The 24,431-nt window shown below is 40.1% G+C and overlaps 1 protein-coding gene, 1 long non-coding RNA gene and 1 pseudogene across 3 annotated transcripts in view; 1 reads left to right on the forward strand and 2 right to left on the reverse strand.

The window, feature by feature from the left end:
• The window catches only part of ERICH6 (glutamate-rich 6), a 47,076-nt gene extending 25,647 nt beyond the window's left edge, over positions 1 to 21,429 (reverse strand). The window contains exons 1-5 of the mRNA XM_011958954.1: positions 21,020 to 21,429; positions 19,947 to 20,004; positions 16,556 to 16,647; positions 362 to 424; positions 30 to 85 (exon numbers count right to left, since the gene is read on the reverse strand). Of these exons, the coding sequence (XP_011814344.1) occupies positions 30 to 85; positions 362 to 424; positions 16,556 to 16,647; positions 19,947 to 20,004; positions 21,020 to 21,380 (630 nt within the window). The 5' untranslated portion in view covers positions 21,381 to 21,429. The remainder of the gene's footprint in view (positions 1 to 29; positions 86 to 361; positions 425 to 16,555; positions 16,648 to 19,946; positions 20,005 to 21,019) is intronic.
• On the reverse strand, positions 7,438 to 10,051 carry LOC105523908 (annotated as a pseudogene). The gene is made up of 2 exons (XR_001003665.1): positions 8,790 to 10,051; positions 7,438 to 8,685 (listed from the first exon to the last, which is right to left on the reverse strand). The product of XR_001003665.1 is annotated as a WD repeat and SOCS box-containing protein 2 pseudogene (transcript).
• Positions 21,430 to 21,456: 27 nt separating the features above from the next.
• LOC105523906 overlaps positions 21,457 to 24,431 on the forward strand; it is a 19,595-nt gene continuing 16,620 nt past the window's right edge. The window contains exon 1 of the long non-coding RNA XR_001003664.1: positions 21,457 to 21,544. This is a non-coding gene — a long non-coding RNA (uncharacterized LOC105523906). The remainder of the gene's footprint in view (positions 21,545 to 24,431) is intronic.

Raw genomic sequence — 24,431 nt, forward strand, 5'->3', positions numbered from 1 at the left:
TACTAGTTAGTATGATAAACATTTCTTACCTCCAGCTCATACAAAATATTTAGTTTTGGCTCTTCTGGATTAATTACCCATTTTTCTGAAGAGAAAGAATAGATTTATAAGAAATGTTTAAAGCCTTTGTGCAGTGCATTCCACTTCTGTAATTTGGAGATTCACACCCACTATCATCCTCCTCGCTTAGCACGCACACACTGTTCAGATGCCCTGAACCCTGACGTTTTTGCCACCTTCTTACACCTGTTCTTAGGTGAGTCCTTTTTCAAAGCAGATGGGCTCTGTGCAAGTTCAGGTGATTCCCTACTGGTAGTTTACCTTTGCCAGCAAAAGGAGACGATGCCAAACATGTATTTACCTCTTAACTTAGATGCCAGACATTCAGGTTCAGCTTTCTTCACTTTAGAGGCTGTTTTCTTCCCTGTGAAAACAGTGTACATGTGTCATCAATCTGACAAAGTAGAAAAGAAGCTGATTATAAAAGAATATACATCTCTTGGAAAAATAAGTACCCTCACTATGTTTCTTTTGTCTTTTAATCTTTTGTCTCTTTTTCCAAATAACATTTTGCCAACAATAAGGAATAAACAAAGGAAAGTTAGCATTCTATATATCATATTTTGACATGTTTCCCCTTCTTTTCTAGTCCTAGAATACAGCAGTCCCCCTTGATCTGCAGGGGATACATTCCAAGATCCTGAGTGGATGCCTCAAACTGCAGGTATACCAGACCCTACTATGCACAAATTTATTTTTCCTTCACAATTTTACAGATAGAAGATTCATTCTTACCATGTATATTAGCAACCTCAGCATACTATTTTTTTCTTTTTTAAATGAAGTCAATAACTTTTACCTTTTCACTTAAAGGACACACTTTATGGATTCTCTTTGGCATGTCCAAATTGCCAACATCACTTATCTTGAGCTTTGGGGCCATGATTAAGAAACTGAGGTCTAGGTACAGTGGCTCACACCTGTATTCCCAGCACTTTGGGAGGCCAAGGTGGGTGGACCCCTTCAGGTCAGGAGTTCAAGACCAGCCTAGCCAACAGGGCGAAACCCTGTCTCTACTAAAAATACAAAAATTAGCCAGGTGTGGTGACGGGCACCTGTAGAACCCGTGGCAGAAGTTGCAGTGAGCTAGATTGTGTCATTGTACTCCAACGTGGGCTACCAAGCAAATTTTTGTCTCAAAATAAATAAAATGAAATAAAAGAAAAAGAAATTAATGGTTATTTGAACGCAAGCGCTGCAATACCACTACAGTCCATCTGATAATCAGAAGGCTGCTAAGTGACTCCAACAGACAAAGAGATAATTCATGTCCCAGGCAGGACAGAGTGGGCTAGTGAGAGACTTCATCACTCTACTCAGAATATCATGCAATTTACAAGTTACGTGTTGATTATTTCAGAAATTTCCCACTAACGTTTTCAGACTGCAGGCAGCTGAAACCACAGAAGATGAAACTGTAGATAAGAGGGGACTATTGTGCTACAGATTAATATTTTCCTTGGTTATAATCATGCTTTGCATACCCTTTTATTTTCTGCTTATTTTAAGTACCATCAGGCTACTTTATGTCTGTTATTCTTCATGAGATTTTTCAGGTAGGAGGGTGCTGAGGATTCTAGTTCAAGACAGTGAAGTAAACCACCAGGATTACTCTATCTAGATTCCAGAGCAGCACTGGAAATGGGAATGAAGGCCATCCACAAATCAGCAACTTTGAGTAAATGTCTAGAAGATTTAAAGCAGATGGGATTGGAATGATGCAAAACTAATGCGAGCAACCTATAAGGGGACAGAGGCAAAGTAAAGAGGCTATTTAAGTGCAAGGGACTTATTTTCTTAGCAAAGCCAGGAGAGCAAGGGCTGCTGTTGGAGACAGATATGCTTCAGAAGTTGATCCAGGCTGGGTGTGGTGGTTCATGCCTGTAATCCCAGAACTCTGGGAGGCCAAGGTAGGGGATATTACTTGAGTCCAGGAGTTTGAGAACAGCCTGGGCAAAATATTGAGACCTGGTCTCTATGAAAAACTTTTAAAACATTAGCTGATTGTGATGGTGCATGCCTGCGGTCCCAGTTACTGGGGGTTAAGGTGGGAGGATCACCTGAGCAGGAGGTTGAGGCTCTAGTGAGCTGAGATCATGCCACTGCACTCAAGCCTGGGTGACAGAGCAAGACCTTGTCTCAGAAAGTAAATAAATAAATAAATAAATTTTTTTAAAAAAGAAGTTGATCTATTTTGGGGAGGTGGGGGACAACGTGGATCATCTGAAAATATTTTAAAGATGTTTCAGGCATCTTTATCTATAGAAATGCCGGCACAGGTATTTTAAAAAATTAATGCACAAAGATTTTTACTAATACATTATTTGTTATAGGGAAGAGCTCAAAAAGAAAAAAACAAAAAAAAAAAAAACCAAGAACAACCCCAATACATCTAGCATTACATAACTCACAATAACTGTATATGAGGAAATATTATGCAGTAATTTCAAAGAATTAGGTCAATCATTCCTGACATGGAAAGATGTCCATGATACATTGCTGTCTTAGTTCATTTGGGCTGCATAACAAAATGCCCTAAACTGGGTATCTTATGGGAAAGGAAAATATACTGGGGCCCCAAAATCACTAAGCTAAAGGGAAAAGTCAAACTGGGAACTGCTTAGGGAAAACCTGCCTCCCATTCTATTCAATGTCACCCTTCTGCTCACTGAGATTAATGCATATCTGATTGCCTCCTTTGGAGAGGCTAATAAGAAACTCAAAAGAATGCAACCATTTGTCTCTTCTCTACCTACGACCTGGAAGCCCCCTCCTAGGTTTGAGTTGTCCCGCCTTTCCAGATGAAACCAATGTTCGTTACATATGTTGATTGATGTCTCATGTCTCCCTAAAATGGATAAAACTAAACTGTGCTCTGACCACCTTGGGCACATGTCGCCAGGACCTCCTGAGGCTGTGTCACAGGTGCGCATCCTCAACCTTGGTAAAATAAACTTTCTAAATTAACTGAGGCCTGTCTCAGATTTTCAGGGTTCACATTTTGGTAACCACAGAGGAATTCTGAGTGGAGGTAACCCTGATATTTGACAAATCTTCTATTGGTGGTTGGTACTAGCTTGAGCTATCTGTATGGCTCAAACCAATAGGACAATTTGCTGAGGCTTGGAATCCAGAGAATCCCTGATCTCAAGTTTGGTCATGATCTAAAGTTTATTTTGCTGTACAACTTCTCTTTTTTTGAAGTTTTACTTGCTTCCAACACAAGGAAGTCATTTTTGTCCTGCTTCCATGACACTGGAAGGCAGGTAACTATTTTATATAACATATATCTTTTATATAACATATATTTTATATCTTTACATAATGAGGCCACCTGTTTGCTAGCCAGGCCAAACCAAAAGTAGTGGTTGTTGCCTCATGCTGCAGTTCCATAGCTAAGGTTCTGCCTTATTTTTTCCACCACAACAGCCTGCGTTTTGTTCCTAAATCAAGTCCTTTCTGGTTTGATACTTGGTACTTCTGAAATAACAGTAATTTTTCCTAGCTGAAATATGGTAATGAGATTTTAAAGTATTTTTTTAAAAGAAGCTCAGTGGTTAAAATTAGCTTAATTAAAAGCTAACATCCAAGATGTGTGTGTGTGTATATGTGCACGTGTGTGCTTGTATTTAAAAGGCCTTCATGTTTTAATTTTTTTTCCTTCTAGAATCTTGTCCCTTTTCTTTTGAGCAAAAGTGTTTTTCTTCTCAGTTGACTGAATTCTGTTTTCTTCATTTACTTCTGCTGTCTCTCCTTTCTCTTGTATCCTCTGCTGCATGAGGAGCCTAAAATAGTTTATAATAGCCCGGGGTCCCTTAAAGAAAACAGAGAAGGTACCAGACTCCCTTTGGGAGAGACCGCTGTTTTTCCCTATGGGAACTCCAAGAGTGTAAACAGACAAGTTCAGTTCAGCTTTTAAACTGCTTTCTTTGGTATTGTTACCTGATTTATTGACTAATATAGTTACTGCAACAGAGGCTACTCTTGGGTTTTTAAAGAAGAGTGTAGTTTAGGCACTTAGAAATGTCTTTGTTTAAATTTTTACATGCACTGTAAAAACATGATGTGGTCTAGCCTCACAATAATTCTCCCTTTTTGGAAACCCAGGATTCGGCATGGGCTTTGCCTAGAGCTCAGCAATCCAGTTAAAAGATAGGTAGTCACTGTCTAAATAAAATTGGTCTCCTTATACAAAACTATGAAATATTTTTATAATTTTATGTTTGATTCGGCATCCGTCTTTAATCTCCCTCTAGCACACCAGACTTTGTCTCTCCATATGTTATGATATAAATTTTGCTATTTGATTTTCACATGAGTTGTTTCCTTTAATATGCAAATTTAAGTCTATTTAGCTGAAAACTGCCTAGGGTTGTGAAATAGGTTATCAAGAATCTGAATGTCTAACATAGGGAAAAAAAAAAGGTTTTCATTAGTCTATAAGATGTACTTCTATTGGCATGCCTAATATATCTATGTATGTGTTTCATTACTGAAAAGATATAAAACAACTCTAATTAATTGGCTTAAAGAAAAATAAAAGCACTTGAATCGAATACTTTATCAGGAAAAAAGAAAAGACTAGTCAAATGCTTTTTCACGTTTACATAACTTCAGTAAAATCTTTAATAAATAAACTAGCTTTTCAATTATTGGTAAAGTAATATTAGAAATGTCTTAAGAATTGTCAACATACATTTTTGTTTGCATTTATTAATCAAGCAATTTCATACTTATCCCTGCCAAATACTATAAGATGTCAAAATCCGACATAGGGGTTACAAAACTATAAACCCAGCCCAAGACAAAATGATCTTTGCTTGTATAATCTTTAATAAGTAAGACATTGATATTGATTTAATAAAAAATAGCTACATCTTAAATTTAGTAAGATTACCATAACTTCTAATCTTGTGGTTTTAGGCAGTCTGGTCCACAGGCAGTAAGGTTTGTTTTGGGAAAGGACCGTTATCATCTTTGTTTCAAAGCTAAATTATAAACTAGGTTCCTCCCAAAGCTAGTTCAGCCTATGCCCAGGAATGAACAAGGACAGCTTGGAGGTTAAAAGCAAGATGGAATCAGTTGGGTCAAATCTTTTTCACTGTCTCAGTTATAATTTTGCAATGGCAGTTCCATAACTTTAAATGATGACTATCACAGTTTTCATAAATAATCCAGGTAAACAATTAAAATAATTAGGTAAATGTAATGGAATAAATACTTGTAGACAAATTCATCATAATTTAGAATCTAAAGTTAAATTATAGATATTTCATTATTTGGGTATTTTCCAATAAAAATATATTTGTAGGAAAATATTCTTTTAAAAAACAGGTGTCCTTTTTAAAAAGGTGAATAATTTTTGTCTAATTCAAAGCTTATTTAAAGGTCATGTATTAAACAAGGTAAAAGGAACCAGGAAATAAGAGAGATGTAAAGAAAGTTATAAAAATAAAGAGGTTTGTTTGCTTGTTTTTTGTAAGAAAGCTTAAAGAGAAATAATTTCAATGAGAAAGAAAGAATCTTATATGGTAAATTTAGTCCTAGAGTAGAATGACTGATTGTTTAAGAGAGAGGGATATTCAGGACAAACCAGAAAGTCCAACCATGTCATGAACGGTCTGTGTAAGTCATGATAAGAGGATTTCTTAAAAAAAAGTTATATAAGAAATCCTCTTATCATGACTTACACAGACCATTGATGACATGATTGGGGCCGGGCGCGGTGGCTCAAGCCTGTAATCCCAGCACTTTGGGAGGCCGAGACGGGCGGATCATGAGGTCAGGAGATCGAGACCATCCTGGCTAATATGGTGAAACCCCGTCTCTACTAAAAAAAAATACAAAAAACTAGCCGGGCGACGAGGCGGGCGCCTGTAGTCCCAGCTACTCGGGAGGCTGAGACAGGAGAATGGCGTGAACCCGGGAGGCAGAGCTTGCAGTGAGCTGAGATCCGGCCACTGCACTCCAGCCTGGGCGGCAGAGCAAGACTCCGTCTCAAAAAAAAAAAAAAAAAAAGTTATATAATGAATTTGTCACATTATTATTAAGTTTTGGTTTGCTTAGGAAAAAAGGCTGAGATTAAATTTTTTTAAAAATTAAGGTTATTTCGTCTGTGTATCCTTCTGTATGCACTTTTAAAGTACTTGTGAGATTGAGTTACAGGGCTTTGACTCTGTCTAAAAAGGACACCAAGTCCTGCTGAATTTTAAACACGGACAGCAATTAAGTCCCCATCTTCAGGCCTGGTAGAAGATGTCAATGAAAATAAACTGCATTCCCGAGACACAGGGCCAGAAATTAAAGCTATTCCACTTCCCAAGGCCCAGAGACTATCATGGAAGTGATGGGCCCGTGAGATTATAAGGGCCAATTTTGAGGGATAAAATAAGTTCAGTTTTTCTTTAATCATCAATGTCAAAAGCACACTGATATAAGACTAGCATATAGGCGCCTGTGTCAGTTTAACAAGGTTTTCATGAAGCATTAACCAATTCTTTCATAAAGTTTATAAAGGTTACAAAAGGCTATGGAAGTTATATCTTATGGTCAAGATTAAAATTTTATAGATTATTTATAAAAATTTGAAAAACAAATTTAATTGGCTTCATGTTGTCTTTATTAGGGCTTATAATTTGGAAAATTAAGTCTCTTCTCTCAAAGAATGAAGGTTTTTGCTCTTTTTTTGAAATCTTTGAGTTATCACTTTGGTTAAATGAAATGACTTATTTTACAATAACCTGTGATCCTATTTTGTGATATTAAGTGTTTTAAACCTTTGATAATTGACAAACTTTCCAAATCAAATTATAAATTATGTCTTTTCCTGATCTAATTAATCCTTTAAGATATTAGGTTCTTTAAAGTCCAAAAATGACATATTTGGCTTATTTGGTATAAAAATTATGCACGAAGCACTGTCAAATATAAAATGATGTTTGGTTTCCTTTGGTCTGCATTTGTATAAATATGCTATTAGTATGTGTTCCAAAATTATGGGAAACTCCAATAATTTTGATATGAGTTAATGTATATTATCAGTAATAAGTATAATCATGTTAAATTATTATGTACCACAGAGGTAACAAATTTTCTTGTCAATTGTGTCTTTAATTATGGCTGCCCTAAAACTTTTGTCATCCCCAGGCAATTGTTATCTTGTTGTGGTGCTCTTTAGAAGGTGGTTTTATAATCAGCCATAAAACTCTTAACAGGTGTTCTCAAATGCAGGTTTCTGATAACTTCAGAGACTGTGACATCAGAATAGAGGAAAAGCTTTCAGGACTCGTGGAAAGCTGAAATATTCATGAATATCAAGCAGAACAGGAATTAACTGCATAGACTAAGAGAAGTCTGAAGTAATCTTTTTTTTTTTCTTTTCAACTTTTTTTTTCTTTCCTTCAATGAAATCCTCTCATTTTGAAAAGACATGTTTTTCTTCAAGCAACAAAGGTGGTAGAGGAAATTCCTCAACTTTCTTAACGAGTCATGTAATGTTACACTGGCCCCCATAAAGCACAGATTAAGAAAGCTAAAGAATAAGATGTTGTATTTCTTTTAAAATAATTTAAAATATATTAAATTTTCCTAAGGCAGGTTTTGTTTGAATGAGGTGTCTTGATTAGATAACTACATGCCACTGAAGGAGAACAGTACTTTTAAGGAGCTATTTTTGTTTCGCAGGAGAGTTGAAACCAGCTGATTAATCCAATGAAGTTAAACAGCAGAGACAGATCTCGTACATAAAAGTATCAGCTAAAGTCATGACTACACCAATTCTTTACACAATTAAGACATCTTTGCAACTGTTCAATTTAAATACTACGGTTATTAGGTAATCGAGAAAAACACAGTTGTACCTTAACATCTGTTGAGGTCTGGCCAAAACTATTGAGAAAATACAAATAAATATGGTGATGATAAATGGCCACTGATAACTCAGTAGCCATCTGAATAGTCATGCAGTTTAAGAATACATCCTTGTATACTCTGACATACAAATTTGTCATCTCCTGCACATGCACACCATTGTTAAAAAAAAAAAAAAAAAGCCAATAATAGAGTCTGGATCGGTCAGGAGCACGGCCTCTGATTCTCCTGTAATTTAGTTAAGTTAAATTAATACCTCCTACCAAATAGCTCCAGGAAAACTGTCCTGCTGGTCAGAAGGGAGCCCAAGAAGAAAAGCACTCAGCCAATGTCGAAGCAACTCTGACCACAGCAGGAGAGAACTTGAACCAATGCTACCACTGCATCAGTAACACAAGGATAGGTACTAGGCAGAAGCCATCCTTCCCAGTGGAGGGAGTGTGCGCTGCTCTGCCACTAGAGAGGCTCTGGAGGCCTACTCACTTGTGTAATCAAAACAACATCAGTAACTGCACTTTGAATCAAAATGACTAGAAAGAGTTCAACACTTGCTGTTCATAACTGGACTAAAGATTTAAGGTAAAGCTCTGTTGCCATGGAAGTGGAATCTCTTTCTTTAAGACTGACTTTCACATGCCAGGGAGAGAAAGATCCATGACTAGTACACTGGAATCTGGTTTTGCTACATTCTATTCACAATCTCAAAGAAATGCTATTTGAATCCAAGACCAGATGTTTGGCCCATTATTCCAGCACCTCCGTTTGACAGGACTATCTACCCTGCTATAAAGAAACACAAGATGTGGCATTGCTTAAAAAAAAACATCCAAGACCAGATGTTTGGCCCATTATTCCAGCACCTCCGTTTGACAGGACTATCTACCCTGCTATAAAGAAACACAAGATGTGGCATTGCTTAAAAAGTCCTGTAAGTGAGGAACTCTTTCATTTTCTTGGGGATTGGCAGTGCTAGGACTTGGTAAGTTGTTAGGAAACTTCGACGGGCTTTCCGGCATAAGTGCTTCAGTGAGGACAGCACCCTAGGAGCTGTCCAGAACTGGACATGGCCATCTCTTTTCCCTGTGGCAATGACTCCACTATGTGGAAAAAATGTGCAGCAGCAAAGACCATTGGTCACAGAAGCAAATGCAATGGGAGTTTTCAGTTCCAGGGCCCAGATCCTGAGAAGTCTGTCATCTGCCACCATGGCAAGGTACAAGCCTTCTGGAGAGAAGCACACAGATCTCTAATGTGGGCATCACTGTCATCCATGGCGGGGTCAACCTGGGTGTGGTGGAGTGACCTCAGCCTTTCGCCAGTGTAGGGGTCCCACATAATCACATTGGTATCGTAAGAAGCCGTGACAAGCAGGGCAGAGTTGGGGGAGAAGTCACAAGAGACAACACTGCTTTGATGGTCCTCTAGCTTCCGAATTAACATGTAGGACCTCATGCTCCATAGAAAGACCGACTTCTCTTCAGCTGCAGAGCACAGCATGCTGCAGTCTGGGGAGATGGAACAGCAGTAAACCCACTGCAGGTGGCCCAATAACACTTGAATCTGTTTACTGTGTTTATTCAGGTCCCAGATGCGAAGAGTCTTATCCCGTGATGCGGAGACGAAAATCAAACTGCCACTGGGTGTGAAGCTCAGATCTCTCACGACATCTTGGTGGCCAGAAAGATTCAAAAGCAGAAGCCCTGTCTGCACCTCCCAGATCTTGATCTGCCCATCGTTGAGTCCTGTAGCAAGAACCAGACAAGAGACATCGGGCACTTGGGGGTGGTGGTGTGCCCAAAGATTCTTGCTGGGTGGGAAGGCCATGGGCTGAAGGCCACCCCCCAATCTGACCACAGTCCAGCAACTTCTCTTTTGGGCTGCCCCGCCCTTTCGTTTCATTTTTGCTACTTCAGTTTTTGGCTTCAAACCCTTTAGGGATGAACTACTCCTCCAGCAGCCAGGGGATCAGTTTGACAATGCAGTGTCCTTGAGACCAAGCAAATCAGGAGCCATCTGGTGAGAAGGTGACGCTCTAGGTTTCACAGCTGGACTTCCAATCAAACTGGTGGGGGCGCCCAGGCTTGAGTTTGGCCAGTAGCAGCAGTTCCTCTCTGGCCTCCATGGAGGACGCGTGGCCCCCACGGCAGGTGGGGGGCGCCTCAGCCCCCTGGGCCGTGGGCCCTCATGCCGTCCCTGCACCACCCGCCCTGGTCTGGCTGCCGCCACCACCCGGAGAGGCCATCAGCTGCTTCCTGTCCTAAGTAATCTTTTTAACTTTTTGCTTAAAATGTTGCTGATCCTCTGTTTTTTTTTTTCAGACTCAAGAAAACTTTTAAGCTATTTACAGCTTTTAACAATTGAGTAAAGTATACTCCTAAGAACAAAATTTGGAGTGTATTTGTTTTCTACCTGATTTCTCCAGAATTTGGAAACTATTTGTGAGCATTCTTTTTTTTTTTTTTTTTTTTTGAGACAGAGTCTGGCTCTGTCACCCAGGCTGGAGTGCAGTGGCCGGATCTCAGCTCACTGCAAGCTCTGCCTCCCAGGTTTAGGCCATTCTCCTGCCTCAGCCTCCCGAGTAGCTGGGACTACAGGCACCCGCCACATCACCCGGCTAGTTTTTTGTATTTTTTTTAGTAGAAACGGGGTTTCACCGTGTTAGCCCAGGATGGTCTCGATCTCCTGACCTCGTGATCCGCCCGTCTTGGCCTCCCAAAGTGCTGGGATTACAGGCTTGAGCCACTGTGCCTGACCTGTGAGCATTCTTAACTTATAGCAATACAGTTATTTGTATAAGTGCAATAAGAATCTGTTTTCATTTATGACAGAACACAATTGGAGAAACTGGTTAGTTTACCAAGGCTTTGACTGGAATGGTATGCTTTCCTTAAGGAATCGAATTTGACTTATGGATCCAATAAAAGCCCTTTGGGAAAACTGGCCTCATACTTTTCCATACAGTCCCTGTACAGAGTTCCTGACCTGTGTTAAGTAAAGAATGTCATTTTCTGACAGGCCTAGGAGCCCCAAGTTTTATCTTGGAACTTCAAGGGGAGAGAGGATCACCCAACTCATAGGTATTTGATGGTACAAATCCATGGCTGGGCTCAACTTTAAAAAAAGTCTTATCCAAGATTCTTTCTACAGAACAAAAGTTGCATCTAAGCCAATTTAAAAGTTTATGTAAAAAATTATTCTTGCTGCACTGTATACAAATAATTAGGCCAAGTATAATAAAGCAAACCAGTCCTACCATGATTTGTCTTTAGTAAAAATGGGAAACTGGAGAGAGAAAAATTATGTTTCCAAACCTATAATATACTTGTTAGATTCTTGTCTTGGCTAATGTTTTTCAATTTTTATTATTTTCTACAGTTTGGACTGAATTCTAATTTTTCTTGGTTACAAATCTTCAAAATAATGTTTTCAATTTTTTTCCTTCTTTTTTCTCCCATTTTCCCCAATTTGGAGTCACTGAAAACTAAGCTGTGCTTTTGTAAAGCCCTGCAAACTGAAGCTAGAAAACTTAAACTTTAGAAGAAAATAACAACAACCTTATTTACACACATAAGCCACTTTCATACCTGCCTAGTGATGTATGGACTTCAGAGTAATGTGGCCTATAGCAGTTTTCCAGGATTGTTCCTTTGTTTGTTATTGTTTTTCTCCCTTCCTCCCCTATTTTTTCTTCACAGGACATGAGACTTCACAAACTGCTAAAACCATTTTAGCCATGAAAGATCAGAAACAACCTGAGACCAGGCTCATTTTTTTCTAAAATGCTTTCTCTGAGAAATTTTATTTTTTAAAATGTATTTATTTATTTTTTGGTGTGTTTCAGAAAGATGAAACATTTTTAAAAGAAAAGGGAGAAGAAATGTGAATGGAAAATAAAAACTCAGGAACCCAATTCACTATGCCACAAGGAAAAAAATTAAGCTAAACTCTGAGTCATGCAAGAAACCACCCTTTCTTTTGTTCTAAGCAGACAGCTACAGATAAAAGGTTAAATATCTCCATGGGTAGCTACTTTATGTTCACTTTATCTTATATAAAGTGCTAATTTACTGAGTGCCAGATGAATACATCTTGACTATTCCCCATCTGCTCCTTTTCTCCTGCAACACATGGATTACCACTTCCTTCCTCCTTTCCTTCTGGCCTGCTTTTCCCCTTTAAATATTGAAGCCCTCAAAATCATATTTGGAGGAAGGCAAAGACCATTTCAGTGACTCTGTCTTAAATCTCTTCTGGGCATGTCCTTAACCATGGCAAAGAAATTTGTAAAATTTTTTTTTTTTTTGAGACGGAGTCTGGCTCTGTCACCAGGCTGGAGTGAAGTGGCCGGATCTCAGCTCACTGCAAGCTCCGCCTCCCAGGTTCATGCCATTCTCCTGCCTCAGCCTCCCGAGTAGCTGGGACTACAGGCGCCCACCAACCCTGGCTAGTTTTTTGTATTTTTTTTTAGTAGAGACGGGGTTTCAACGTGTTAGCCAGGATGGTCTCGATCTCCTGACCTCGTGATCCGCCCATCTCGGCCTCCCAAAGTGCTGGGATTACAGGCTTGAGCCACCGCGCCTGGCCTAAATTTGTAAATTGATTGAAACCTGTCTCAGATACTTTTTGGTTTATAAGCAGCATCCCCACATCTTGGCAGCAATTTTCTGTCTTTGTTTGGGTTGCTATAACAAAATATCATAAACTGAGTACCTTATATAAACAACAGAAATTTATATTCACAGTTCTGGAAGCTGAGAAGTCCAAGATCAAGGTGCCGGTAGATTTGGTGTCTGGTAAGGGCCCATTTCCTGGTTCATATATGGTGCCTTCTAGCTGTGTCTTCACATGGTGGAAGGAATGAACTAGCTTTCTGGGGCCTCTTTTACAAGGGCACTAATCCCGTTCATGAGGGCTGCATCCTCATGACCTAATTATCTCCAAAAGGCTCCACTTCTTAATACTATCACATTAGTGATCAGGTTTCAATATGTGAGGGGAACACAAACATTTAGACCATAACAACTGCTAAGTAAAACCAATAAAGAATAGATAAAACTGCCACTATTGGCGACAGAGCAAGACTCTGTCTCAAAAAAACAAACAAACAAAAAAGCTGCCACTATTCACATGAAATGTAAATGTCCACTAGACTTTCAACTGACAAACTACTAAGATGAATAAGGAAGTACAGCAAGGGGGTCAGATACAAGATTCATACATAGAAATCAATAGTTTTCCTATAGATTGACAATAACCAATTAGAAAATACAATAGAAAAAAAGATTCTGACCAGCTGCAGTGGCTCGGGCCAGTAATCCCAGCACTTTGGGAGGCTAAGGCAGGTGGATCATGAGGGCAGGAGACCGAGACCATCCTGATCATGAAACCCTGTCTCTGCTAAAAAAAAAACAAACAAAAATTAGCTGGGCGTGGTGGTTCGTGCCTGTAATCCCAGCTACTCAGAAGGCTGAGGCAAGAGAATTGCTTGAACCTGGGAGGTGGAGGCTGCAGTGGGCCGAGATTGAGCCACTGCACTCCAGCCTGGGGACAGTGCGAGACTCTGTCTCAAAAAAAGAAAGAAAAAAGATCCCAATGGTTGGTTACATCAATGAAAGACTATAAAATACCTAGCATAAACTAATAAGAGCTTTATGAGGCTCATATATATAGTATATACAACATATATATATATATATACAAAGATCAGAAAAAAAATGGAGAGGTACATTAGGTTCTTGCAAAGAAAGACTTAATATTAAAAAAGTATCAATTATTCACAAATTAATCAACATAGTCAATGTAGTTTTGGTGGGATTTTTCAATGGAATTTTGATTCTGAAATACTTTTGGAAGAACAAGTGCTCAAGAATAACTGGGAATAATATTTTGAAAAAGAATAAGGAGAGGAGAAATTGGTTTATCATCTATTAAATAAGTAAAACCACAGAAATTAAGACAGTGTGATATTGGTGTAGGAAAATACCAATAGTTCAGTGGAACAGAATATTTGTATGTGTGTGGAAGCAGAGTGGAAGGGTTGGACTGGTTAAGGAGTAGTATAGGGACAAAATTTAGGGGAAAAAGGATGGTTATTTTCTTAAGCCATTCACAAAAGTAAAGTCCATATTGATTAAGGTGCTAAAAATAAATAGTAAAATTCTAGAAGTTTTAGAAGAAAATGTAGGAAAATATATGTATATTCTTGAATTAGGGAAATACTTTTTAAACCACAAAATGTGAGAATCACAAGGAAAGGATTTACTTACATCAAATTTAAAATTATATATAACAAAAATGACCACAAGCAAATGTAAAAGACAAACTAGGAGGAGCAATCTGCAACATATACAACATTCAAAGAAGTATTACAGATACGTAAAGAGCCGCCAAAAAATAAACATCAAGAAAGACAAGACAACCCAATGGGAAAATGGGCAAAAGATATGAACACTGTTTGCTTAATTCCAAGAAGATAATTGAGTAACCAGAAAAAATATATTGGTATCAAGATGCTCAACCTTGGCAATAATCATAATAATTAAGAAATAAAATAATCATTTCCACCTACCAGACTGTCAAAAATTTAAAAGAATTACAATATCTTATATGGGAAAGGGTAGGAAAAGGGTGGTCTCAACAACCCTTTTGATGGAAGCATACATTGGGTCAGCTCTTTAGGAAGGTGATGATTAAAATGTGTAACTTTTCACTTAACAATCCCACTTTCTTGGCATGTCTTAGAGCAATACTCGGGTATGTACACAAAGAGGAGGCAGCTTACTGTAACACTGTGGAAATGAATATCTAGGAACAATTTTATGCATCAGTTGGGGAATCTTTAAATAATTGTACATCTATACTATGTACTATTATGCAACAATTACAAATAATTTTTACCTGTATTTACTGGTAAAAAATTTCAAGGCCAATTAAGTGAAAAAGCAAGTAGAACAACAGATTCGGTGTGATACCATTCATGTAAATAACAGCGGCAAACAAAAGCGGCCACACTACTACACTTTTATACGGATATAAAAGCTTAGAAAAAGAGTGGGAAAGATACACACCAACATGATAATAGTGGTGAAATCTGAAACTGAGGGTAATAGTTGAAAGAAACTATTGTTTGATTTGTATCTTTTGACTTTTAAAAAATAAGACTATGTTGATGTTTTAATTACACCATTGTACCATTGAAAGCTTAGCAATAAAATGGGACTGTGGAGTATGATTCCATTTCTATTCTACACTTATTTCACTCTCTTTTGAGCCCACTCCAATCAGGCTTTTATCCCCACAGTTACACTGAAGCTGGTCCTATCCACATAACCAGTGACTTCTACATGCTAGAGCTAGTAGTCAGTTCTCAGTTCTCATCTTCCTAACCTCTCAGTACCATTTGAGCCTGTTGATCATTCCTGCCTCTTTGAAATTTTATTGGTATCTAGGACACTTCCTGGTTTTTCTTCTACATCACTGGACGCTTTTCCTTAGTTTCTTCCTCATGTCCCCAGCTTAACAATGGACTGCTGCAGGGCTCAATCTCTGGGCTCTTGCCCTCATATTTTCTCAGCAGCCAGCAGTCATTAAAAATGCCAGTTGGATTATATGACTTCTCTGCACAAATTCTGCAGGAACTTCCCACCTCACTCCCAGTGAGAAAGATCTGGTCCTCAGATCTCTCTGACCTCATCCTCTAAGATTCTCCTCCTTGCTTACTCTACTGTAGCCACACTGGCCTCTTGTTCTAGAAGGAGGCACTTGCTGTTCCTTTGCCTGGAACACCTTTCAGGCAAAGGTGAGATTGTCCTGGCTCATTCTCTCACCTCCCGTAGGTTTTTGCTCAAACACCTCAGGTTCTCAGGAAAGATTTCTCCAGGCACCCTATGTAAACTTGCACCCTACCTCCAACCCCCGACACTTTCCACCCCCTTCCCTGCTTTCCTTTTCTTCTTAGCACTTACATCATCTTATATATTTACTGATTTATTCCATATATTATTGCTCTCACCATCACCTCCACTTCCCACACGTTAATATCACTGAGACAGGGGATTTGTTTGTTTTTTTCACTGCTGATACCCCATTACAGGCTAAACCTATGATAGGTACTTGGCAAATGGTAGGTGCTTGGCAAATGGTAGGCACTCAGTAAGCATTTGATGAATAAATGACATAAAATAAAAAAAATTAAAATAAAATGTGAATATAAAAGATGAAAGGAAATATACTGGAAAAGTTAAAATTTTAATTATTACATTGTCTACTTCTCAGTGATTTGACATTTAAAAAGTGTGCATATGTTACTTTTATAATAAAAATAAAGATATGTATCAAAAATATAATGGCAGGTTATTTCTTGATGTGAACATAATTGCTACCGTTTATTGAATACTGAAAATATTTAATCTTGTTTTGATCTTCATAAGAATCCTGTGACAGTATGACTATTACCAAGAGATGAAGAAAGTAAGACTCAGAGAGGGTAAGTAACTAATCCAACATCACAAGGTTAGTATGTGTTGGGGCTGGGATTAAAATCTAGCTCTACTGGCCTTCTACACCTCTGATACTTCCAATATGCAATACCTCCTCCCAGGAAAAGCTAAGAAGTCAAACTACTCACTTGATTGCACTTTATCCAACAAATCTTGGAGCCAGCTTTCTTCTGTTTGTACTGATATTGGAATTCCTGGAGACAAATTATGATGAATATTTCTGAAATTTTGACAAAAATGTTAGTTTTCAGTATACCTCTAGAGTTGTTAGCAGGTCTTCTAAATATAGAACATTTAATCATCCATTAATTAATGCACATAGAAAATACTGATTTTGTTTTATTTGAAATATTTTCTTCCACTCTTATCTCTTCAGTAAAGTTAACTCAGTGTGTTTGCATCAAATCTTTTTTTGCGGGATGAGCTGGGAGGATAGCTTGAGCCCAGGAGTTCAAGACCAGCTTGGGCAGCATGGTGAGACCATGTCTCTACAAAAAATAAAAAAATTAGCCAGGTGTTGTGTTCCATGCCTGTAGCCACAACTACTTGGGAGGCTGAGGCAGGAGGATGGCTTGAGTCCAGGAGGTGGAGGCTGCAGTGAGCCATGATTGCACTACTGCACTCCAGCTTGGGGGACAGAGCAAGGCTCTGTCTCAAAAACAAACAAATAAACCACGACCATACACTGAAGTGTCCTTGTCCTAACTCTAGTAATAGTAGGATTACCCAACTTGACTCCTCCCTGCCCAGACACTCCACAGGAAGTGACTCTAATAAGCCCCACCCACCTGTACAGGGATCATAGCAGACTCTCCCATGCATGCTCTGTCAGAAAACAGAACTACTAAGCTAGGGAAGGATTCCATTCTAGCTATTTACCAGTCATTCATTTAAAAATATAAATGGGCAACAAAGGATTACCACTTAAGAAAAATCAGTAGCATTGAAGAGAAAAAGCAAGAGAAATAAACAGAACAATTGACTTTTTTTTTTTTTTTGAGATGGAGTCTCGTTCTGTCACCCAGGCTAGAGTGCAGTAGCCGGATCTTGGCTCACTGCAAGATCCGCCTCTCGGGTTTACACCATTCTCCTGCCTCAGCCTCCCGAGTAGCTGGGACTACAGGCGCCCACCACCTCGCCCGGCTAGTTTTTTGTATTTTTTAGTAGAGACGGGGTTTCACCGGGTTAGCCAGGATGGTCTCGATCTCCTGACCTCGTGATCCGCCCCTCTCGGCCTCCCAAAGTGCTGGGATTACAGGCTTGAGCCACCGCGCCTGGCCAAACAACTGACTTTGAAAGAAAAAATAATACAAAGAACAAAGGAGAACTTTAATATATTAGAACAGTGCCCTCAAAGAGATAAAAACAAAAAACCACAAAAAACAAACCAAATGATTTTGAACAGCAACAATCAGAGAACAAGTACTGGTTCTTGGAAATGACAAATATGAATCCTGCAATAAAAAAATTCTGTACAAGGGCTGCATAATAGCAGGTAAATAAACATCAAAAATCCGGAAGATACTGAAAATACAAAGGAAATGTTATTAAAGATGGAGAATCTATCGAAGAGGTTCAACAGCATCTAGGAGGAGTTCTGAAGAAGAAAAAGGGAGGAAATAATTATATACCAGAATGGTCTGAGGATAAGACTGGTGAGGCAGTATGGGCTACTAGGAGGCAATGAAGCAATGTCTTTAGAACTCTGAGGGAAAAATGGTTTTAAATCTCTTGTTTTTGGCAGGTTGGTTTTTGTTTGTTTGTTTTGTTTTGTTTTGTTTAACAAATCAAGTATGAGGGCAAAATGAAGAAATTTCAAGGCAGGCAAGAACTCAGAAATTTGACTATCCATGAGACCTACATAAAAAATTCACCCAAGGAGTTTCTCCAGCAAAAGGAAAAGGAACAAAAGAAAGAAGACAATATGGGAACCAACAAAGTGTGACTGGTGAGCCAACTCAGAAAAATTGTAGATAGAACAACGGAGAGTCAAAAAATTTGTTATTTATTTATTTTTTGAGATGAAGTCTCACTCTGTTGCCCAAGCTGGAGTGCAATGGTACGATCTTGGCTCACTGCAACTTCCACCTCCCGGGTTCAAGTGATTCTCCTGCCTCAGCCTCCCAAGTAGCTGGGACTACAGGCATGCGCCACCATGCCAGGCTAATTTTTGTATTTTTAGTAGAGACGGGGTTTCACTATGTTGGCCAGGCTGGTCTGGAACTCCTGACCTCGTGATCTGCCCTCCTTGGCCTCCCAAAGTGCTGGGATTACAGGCGTGAGCCACTGCGTCTAGCAAAAAGTTTACTTTTTAAGAGACAAGTTTTACAGACATAAGATTATATTTTCTTGTCCACAGATTCAATCATATTACTGGTTTGTTAACATGGAAGTGTGAGTATTGTTCATTGGTTTTCAATTTTTAGAAACAACTCCAGAGCACTTTAATTATAATTAACAAGCCCCATAATATAAGCATAATAAAGCTTGGGAAAGTAATATAACTTTATGTAAATGTATATTGCATTTTAATCATAGCATATAGTTTGCTGTTAATTGGGAAAAAAGAAGAGAGATGGAAGGAGGAAGTGCATTAACATGTTAATTTTTCATAATAGTCAATAGATACTAAAATTGATAAATCAAGAAGTAGAGGTTTAAATACCTCAAAGTCCTAAATGTTAGAAAAACTAAAAATACTATAACTACTAAAGTGGAGAGGTGGGAATTCAATACATAAGAAATTGATAAACCAAGAAATGAAAACGTTATTTTAAATAATAATGGAAACAAAACTGAAGGTGAATGGGAGTAGGAGTAAAGAAGGGCATGGAGATTGTCACTTTTTTACCTTTGTATAGTTTGATTTTTTTTAACCATGTGCATACCTTATCTCTACTACTAATTGAATTAAAAGGATAATAAAAACATCTACATGAGACAGAACAATTCTCCTTAAACTTAAGAATTTAAAAGTTGCTTACAAAAGCAAAGTTAGGGTAACTAGTAATTCAAGATCACTGACTCAGGTTTGGTGTGAGATTTCAGGGAATATTTACAAAGATGTTCCAGAAGGCGTTTCTCTGGTATCTTATTATTATAGTTAAAGTGCCTGAAGGCTAATAGCAATAACAAGGAAAAGAAGAGAGGGAAGGAAAAAGGAAAGGCCATTATTTCCACTCTCTTCCACAAAAGGTGTCCCTGGTCACTCTTGCATTAGCCAATAAAAGCCTATATTCTAAATTCTCAAGCACTTACAATTTTACACATGACATATAGTTATTCTTTCATGTTACACTGATAAGTGGACATGTAATCTCTAGAGCTAGGTAATAAGCTGGGGATAAGTGGGAACCTTTATCTCTTCCAAAGTGTCTACCAGTGTATATTAAAAAAAACTTTAAAAAATAAATAAGTCATAAATGCCCTGGATTATTTTACTTTACTTCCTAACATGTTTATTCAAAAGGTAAACATTATTGGGTTCAAAAAATGTGAAATTTGAAAACATTTTCTTACCTATCTATACTCATTTCGGACATGTCTTTCCTAAATGTCTGAAATATTTTAGGGAAACCTGTTGAATGAAACATTTAAAAATCAGCGACTCCTTCTAAATCAAAAGGGCAATTCTGCCCCCTCCCAGGAACACATGGCAAGGTCTGGAGACATTTTTGATCATAGCAAGGGTGTGTGCTCCTAGCACAGACAAGGGTAGAGGACAGGCATGCTGCTAAACATCCTATAATTCACAGGACAGTCCCCAACCCTCCCCAACAAAGAATTATCCAGACCAAAATGTCAATACTAGAGCTTGAGAAACCTACTCTAAAAGACTTCTCTGCTGCTTTTTTCAGGTAAGTGACTGGAGTGGCTTCAGTACAGGATGTTAAATTAAACACAATAGAGAGTTGTTTTGTTTTGTTTTGTTTTGTTTTTTTTGCAGGACTGTTTTAGTAGTACAGCACCCTTGAGGCACTTCTCTGGAAATAATATGAGTGTGTGTGTGTGTGTGTGTGTGTGTGTGTGACAGAGAGAGAGGGAGGGGGAGAGGGAGGGAAGGAAGAGGGAGGGGGAGGGGAGGGAGAAGGGAGAGGGGAAGCGAGAGAGAGAGATGTAACGGTGTGAATGCACGCAAAAATGTTATAAAAATGAGCACTCCCGTCAGCTTGGGCAACATAGTGAGACGCCAAATTAGCTGGGCGTGGTGGCGTGTGCCTGTCTTTCCAGCTACTTGGGAGGCTGCGATGGGAGGCTTGAGCCCAGGAGGTCGAGGCTGCAGCCACTGCAACTCCAGCGTGGGCGACAGAGCGAGGCTCTTGTCTCAAAATAAAAAAGCACTCCATACAGCAATGCCCAAGTTCAACTTTTATGTTGTTTCGCCTATATCCTAAATCGTGCATCATCACAACAGCTCAGCCAAGGGTTCAGTGCCTCTGACAAGGACGTGAGAGAGATTAGGTGTGTGGAATGGTGCATGCATTTAGAAATCAGGCACGACGCGCAGGTCGACGAAGGCACGGGAGTGGGTGGACCAGGTGCCCCCTGGGGACCAGAAAGCCCTCGAAGAAGGGGTGGGTAGGGGGCGGTACTTTTATGCGAGGAGGCACTGGAGGGTGGGCTGGCGCTCGGCATTTCGGTGCTGGTCGCGCTCTGGCTGGGCACACACGTAGAGCTCAGGCTAGGGCTGACGATGCTGGCTAAGCGGGGGCGCACGTCTGGGAAGTCGTAGTGGTAGTTACCGATGTCCATGACCTTCCAGAGGTACTCATCGCTGAACTTCTCTGGGGCCTCCAACTCCTGCTCTTCCCCCACAAGCTCCTCCTCCACCTCCTCCTCTTCCTCCTCTTCCTCCTCCTCCATCTCTTCCTCCTCCTCCTCTAACTCCTCAGACTCCTTCTGATTCTTCTTCCCCGGATGTCCGAAGCTGCTAGGCGAGCGCAAATGGGCCATGGCTGGCGGGAGGCGGGATTACAGCCAGCTCAGTGGCCGCGGCCCCTGTAGGCTCTGGCAGGCGGGCGCCTTTGTTGTGTGTTGGTCTCCCCTGGCAACTGCCTGCCCTGCGCCACCGAGCCTCCCGGATTTAAAGCGGCAGGACCCGATTAGCCCGGTAGAATGTGCGTGCCGGCGGCCGGCAGGGGTCACCGCAAGCTTCTTTCTATCCCTGCTCTCCAGCCTCCAGCGTCTCTGAAACTCCTGGTAGCCTGCGGAGAAACGATCTTTTCTTCGCCTCTCAGCTTATTTGGAGTTTTTTTTTTTTTTTTAAACGAGTGGAGGAAGTGGCTTCTAGCGACGGACACACACAGTGCCATTTGATATTGCGAATGCTGGAGTCTGGTTATTGAGTAGACAGGTGCTTGCTGGAGCTTCCAGTGAAACTTTATTTACAAAATCAGGCGCCAGTCCTTGGGCCCTCCTTTGCAGATATTTTTTAAATTACCTTACATATTAATAAGCGTATTACAATTGCCTTAAATGTTAGTTGTCTTAAATATTGTTAGATTAATATTAATTAATCTTGATTAGCGAGATTTTTAGCGTCCCATAAATTTTGCTCGTTGCTGTAATCTGGGTCCTGCTTGGCCCATCTATCCATACTGGAGTAGAAAATCCTGAAACATCTGGCCACCTAGATACCACCTGCATCCTCTGGGACTTTGTATTTACTTAAAGTTTTGTTTATATATATATATATATATATATATATATTTTTTGAGAGACAGGGTGTCACTCTGTCACCCAGGCTGGAGTGCAGTGGCGGCATCGTGGCTCAGTGCAGCCCTGAACTCTTGGGCTTCAGTGATCCTTCCACCTGGGTCTCCCAAGTGGCTAGGACAACAATGTGTGCCACCACGCCTGACCAATTTTATATATTATATTATATTATATTATATTGTATTTATTTTGAGACGGAGTCTCGCTCTGTCGCCCAGGCTGGAGTGCAGTGGCGCGATCGCAGCTCACTGCAACCTCAGCCTCCCGGGTTCAAGCAATTCTCCTGCCTCAGCCTCCCGAGTAGCTGGGACTACAGACACATGCCACCACACCCAGCTAATTTTTTGCATTTTCAGTAGAGATGGGGTTTCACCGTGTTAGCCAGGATAGTCTCTATCTCCTGATCTCGTAATCCGCCTGCCTCAGCCTCCCAAAGTGCTGGGATTACAGGCGTGAGCCACTGCGCCTGGCCTGTATTGTATTTATTTTGAGGCAGGGTCTTACCCTGTCGCCCAGGCTGGAGTGCAGTGGTGCTATCTCAGCTCGCCGCAACCTCTGCCTTCCGGCTCAAGCTGATCCTCCCGCCTCAGCCTCCCGAGTATCTGGGACTACTTTTTGTAGAGATGGCGTCGTGCTCTGTTGCCCAGGCTGGTCTCAAATTCCTGGTCTTAAGCTCCGGGGCTCAAGAGATCCTCCCAACTCGGCCTCCCAAAGTTCTTAGGATTACAGACGTGAGCTACTGTGCCTGGCTAGGGAATATTTTTGAAAGAAGAGATCTTGCAGGCTAAAGGAGCAGGCAACACAGGTGAGAGGGTACATTTGAGTTGCTTTAAAAGGAAGGGCAAAATGTGGTGACCAGAGAGGAAAGTGAAAAGCTTTCCAGCAGGCTCAGGGCAGGAAAGGAGGGCCAGAAGAGGGAATTATGTATACAGATATTGAGGTACAAATAAGATAAGTGGAATTTAAAAAAGAAAATAAGAAAAAGCCCAATTCTTTTCTGGGCAATAGTAGCAGTTTGATGCTGGAAGCTATCTTAGAAGCTATGAAATTCAACCAGGGTCCTCAGAGAGCAGACTGGAAGTCAGGATGTGGGGATGTGACACGGGGCTGGCAGAGAGCAAGGGTGAGAGTGCTTGTGCTTACTCTGAAGTGCCTGCTCTAGCTCAGTTCTGTGACTGCCCTGGCATTTTCTCAATTGTGTGGTGAATGAATTTGTTTAAGTACTCCTTATTTAGACCCTCTATTTAAGGCCTTTTTTGAACATTTTATGGAATCTCGTTCCCTTGGATCTACTTACTATGCAAAGAACAGTGTCTTATTTTCCCGTGAGTTGATGCCACTCTCTTGTTTTGGCTGTTCAGAGATAATATGATGCTGGGTCAGTTTACATTTTCCCCTTCCCCATTCCTGGTGTCTAGCTTGACTCATGAATTTGAGATTTGAGAACCAGGCACCTGCCCTGACTAACTGTGACTTTGGGGTTATTGAGCCTCAGTTTCTTGGTGTGTAGAATGGAAATATCAGTACCTTTCCACTTAATTCATGGCGCTATTTTGAGATAAAATTTAATTATTGTTTATTTTCTTCTTCTATTTTTTTTTTCCCCTAAGATGGCATCTCAATGTCTTGCCCAGGCTGGTCTTGAACTCCTGGGCTCAAGCAATCCTCCCACCTCGGCCTCTCAAAGTGCTGGGATTACAGCTGTCTGGCCTATTTTCTTTTTGAGGATTGATTTTGTATTTTATTTTATTTTTTTAGGACCACGTACCTCCGTTTAGAAAATGTTAGCTTTTAATGTGTTGAATACTTCAGAGGTATATTAGTTCGGTTTCACACTGCTATAAGGAATTGCCTGAGGCTGAATAATTTATAAAATAAACAGGTTTAATTGACTCACAGTGCCGCATAACTGGGGAGGCCTCAGGAAACTTACAATCATGGCGAAAGGTGAAGGGGAAGCAAGGCACGTCTTACCTGGTGGCAGGAGAGAGAGACAGAGTGTAGGCAGAACTGCCACTTTTTTTTTTTTTTTTTTTGTAGACAGAGTCTCACTTTGTAGCCCAGGCTGGAGTGCAGTGGCACAATCACAGTGCCGCATAACTGGGGAGGCCTCAGGAAACTTACAATCATGGTAGAAGGTGAAGGGGAAGCAAGGCACGTCTTACCTGGTGGCAGGAGCTGGGGGATGTGGATTGGGAAGTGCCACACTTTTAAACCATCAGATCTCCTGAGAACTCACTCACTAATGCAAGAAAAGCATGAAGGAAATCTGCTCCCATGATCCAGTCA

The sequence above is a fragment of the Colobus angolensis genome, unplaced genomic scaffold, assembly GCF_000951035.1.
Source record: "Colobus angolensis palliatus isolate OR3802 unplaced genomic scaffold, Cang.pa_1.0 Scaffold48, whole genome shotgun sequence".
Classification (NCBI taxonomy): Eukaryota; Metazoa; Chordata; class Mammalia; order Primates; family Cercopithecidae; genus Colobus; species Colobus angolensis.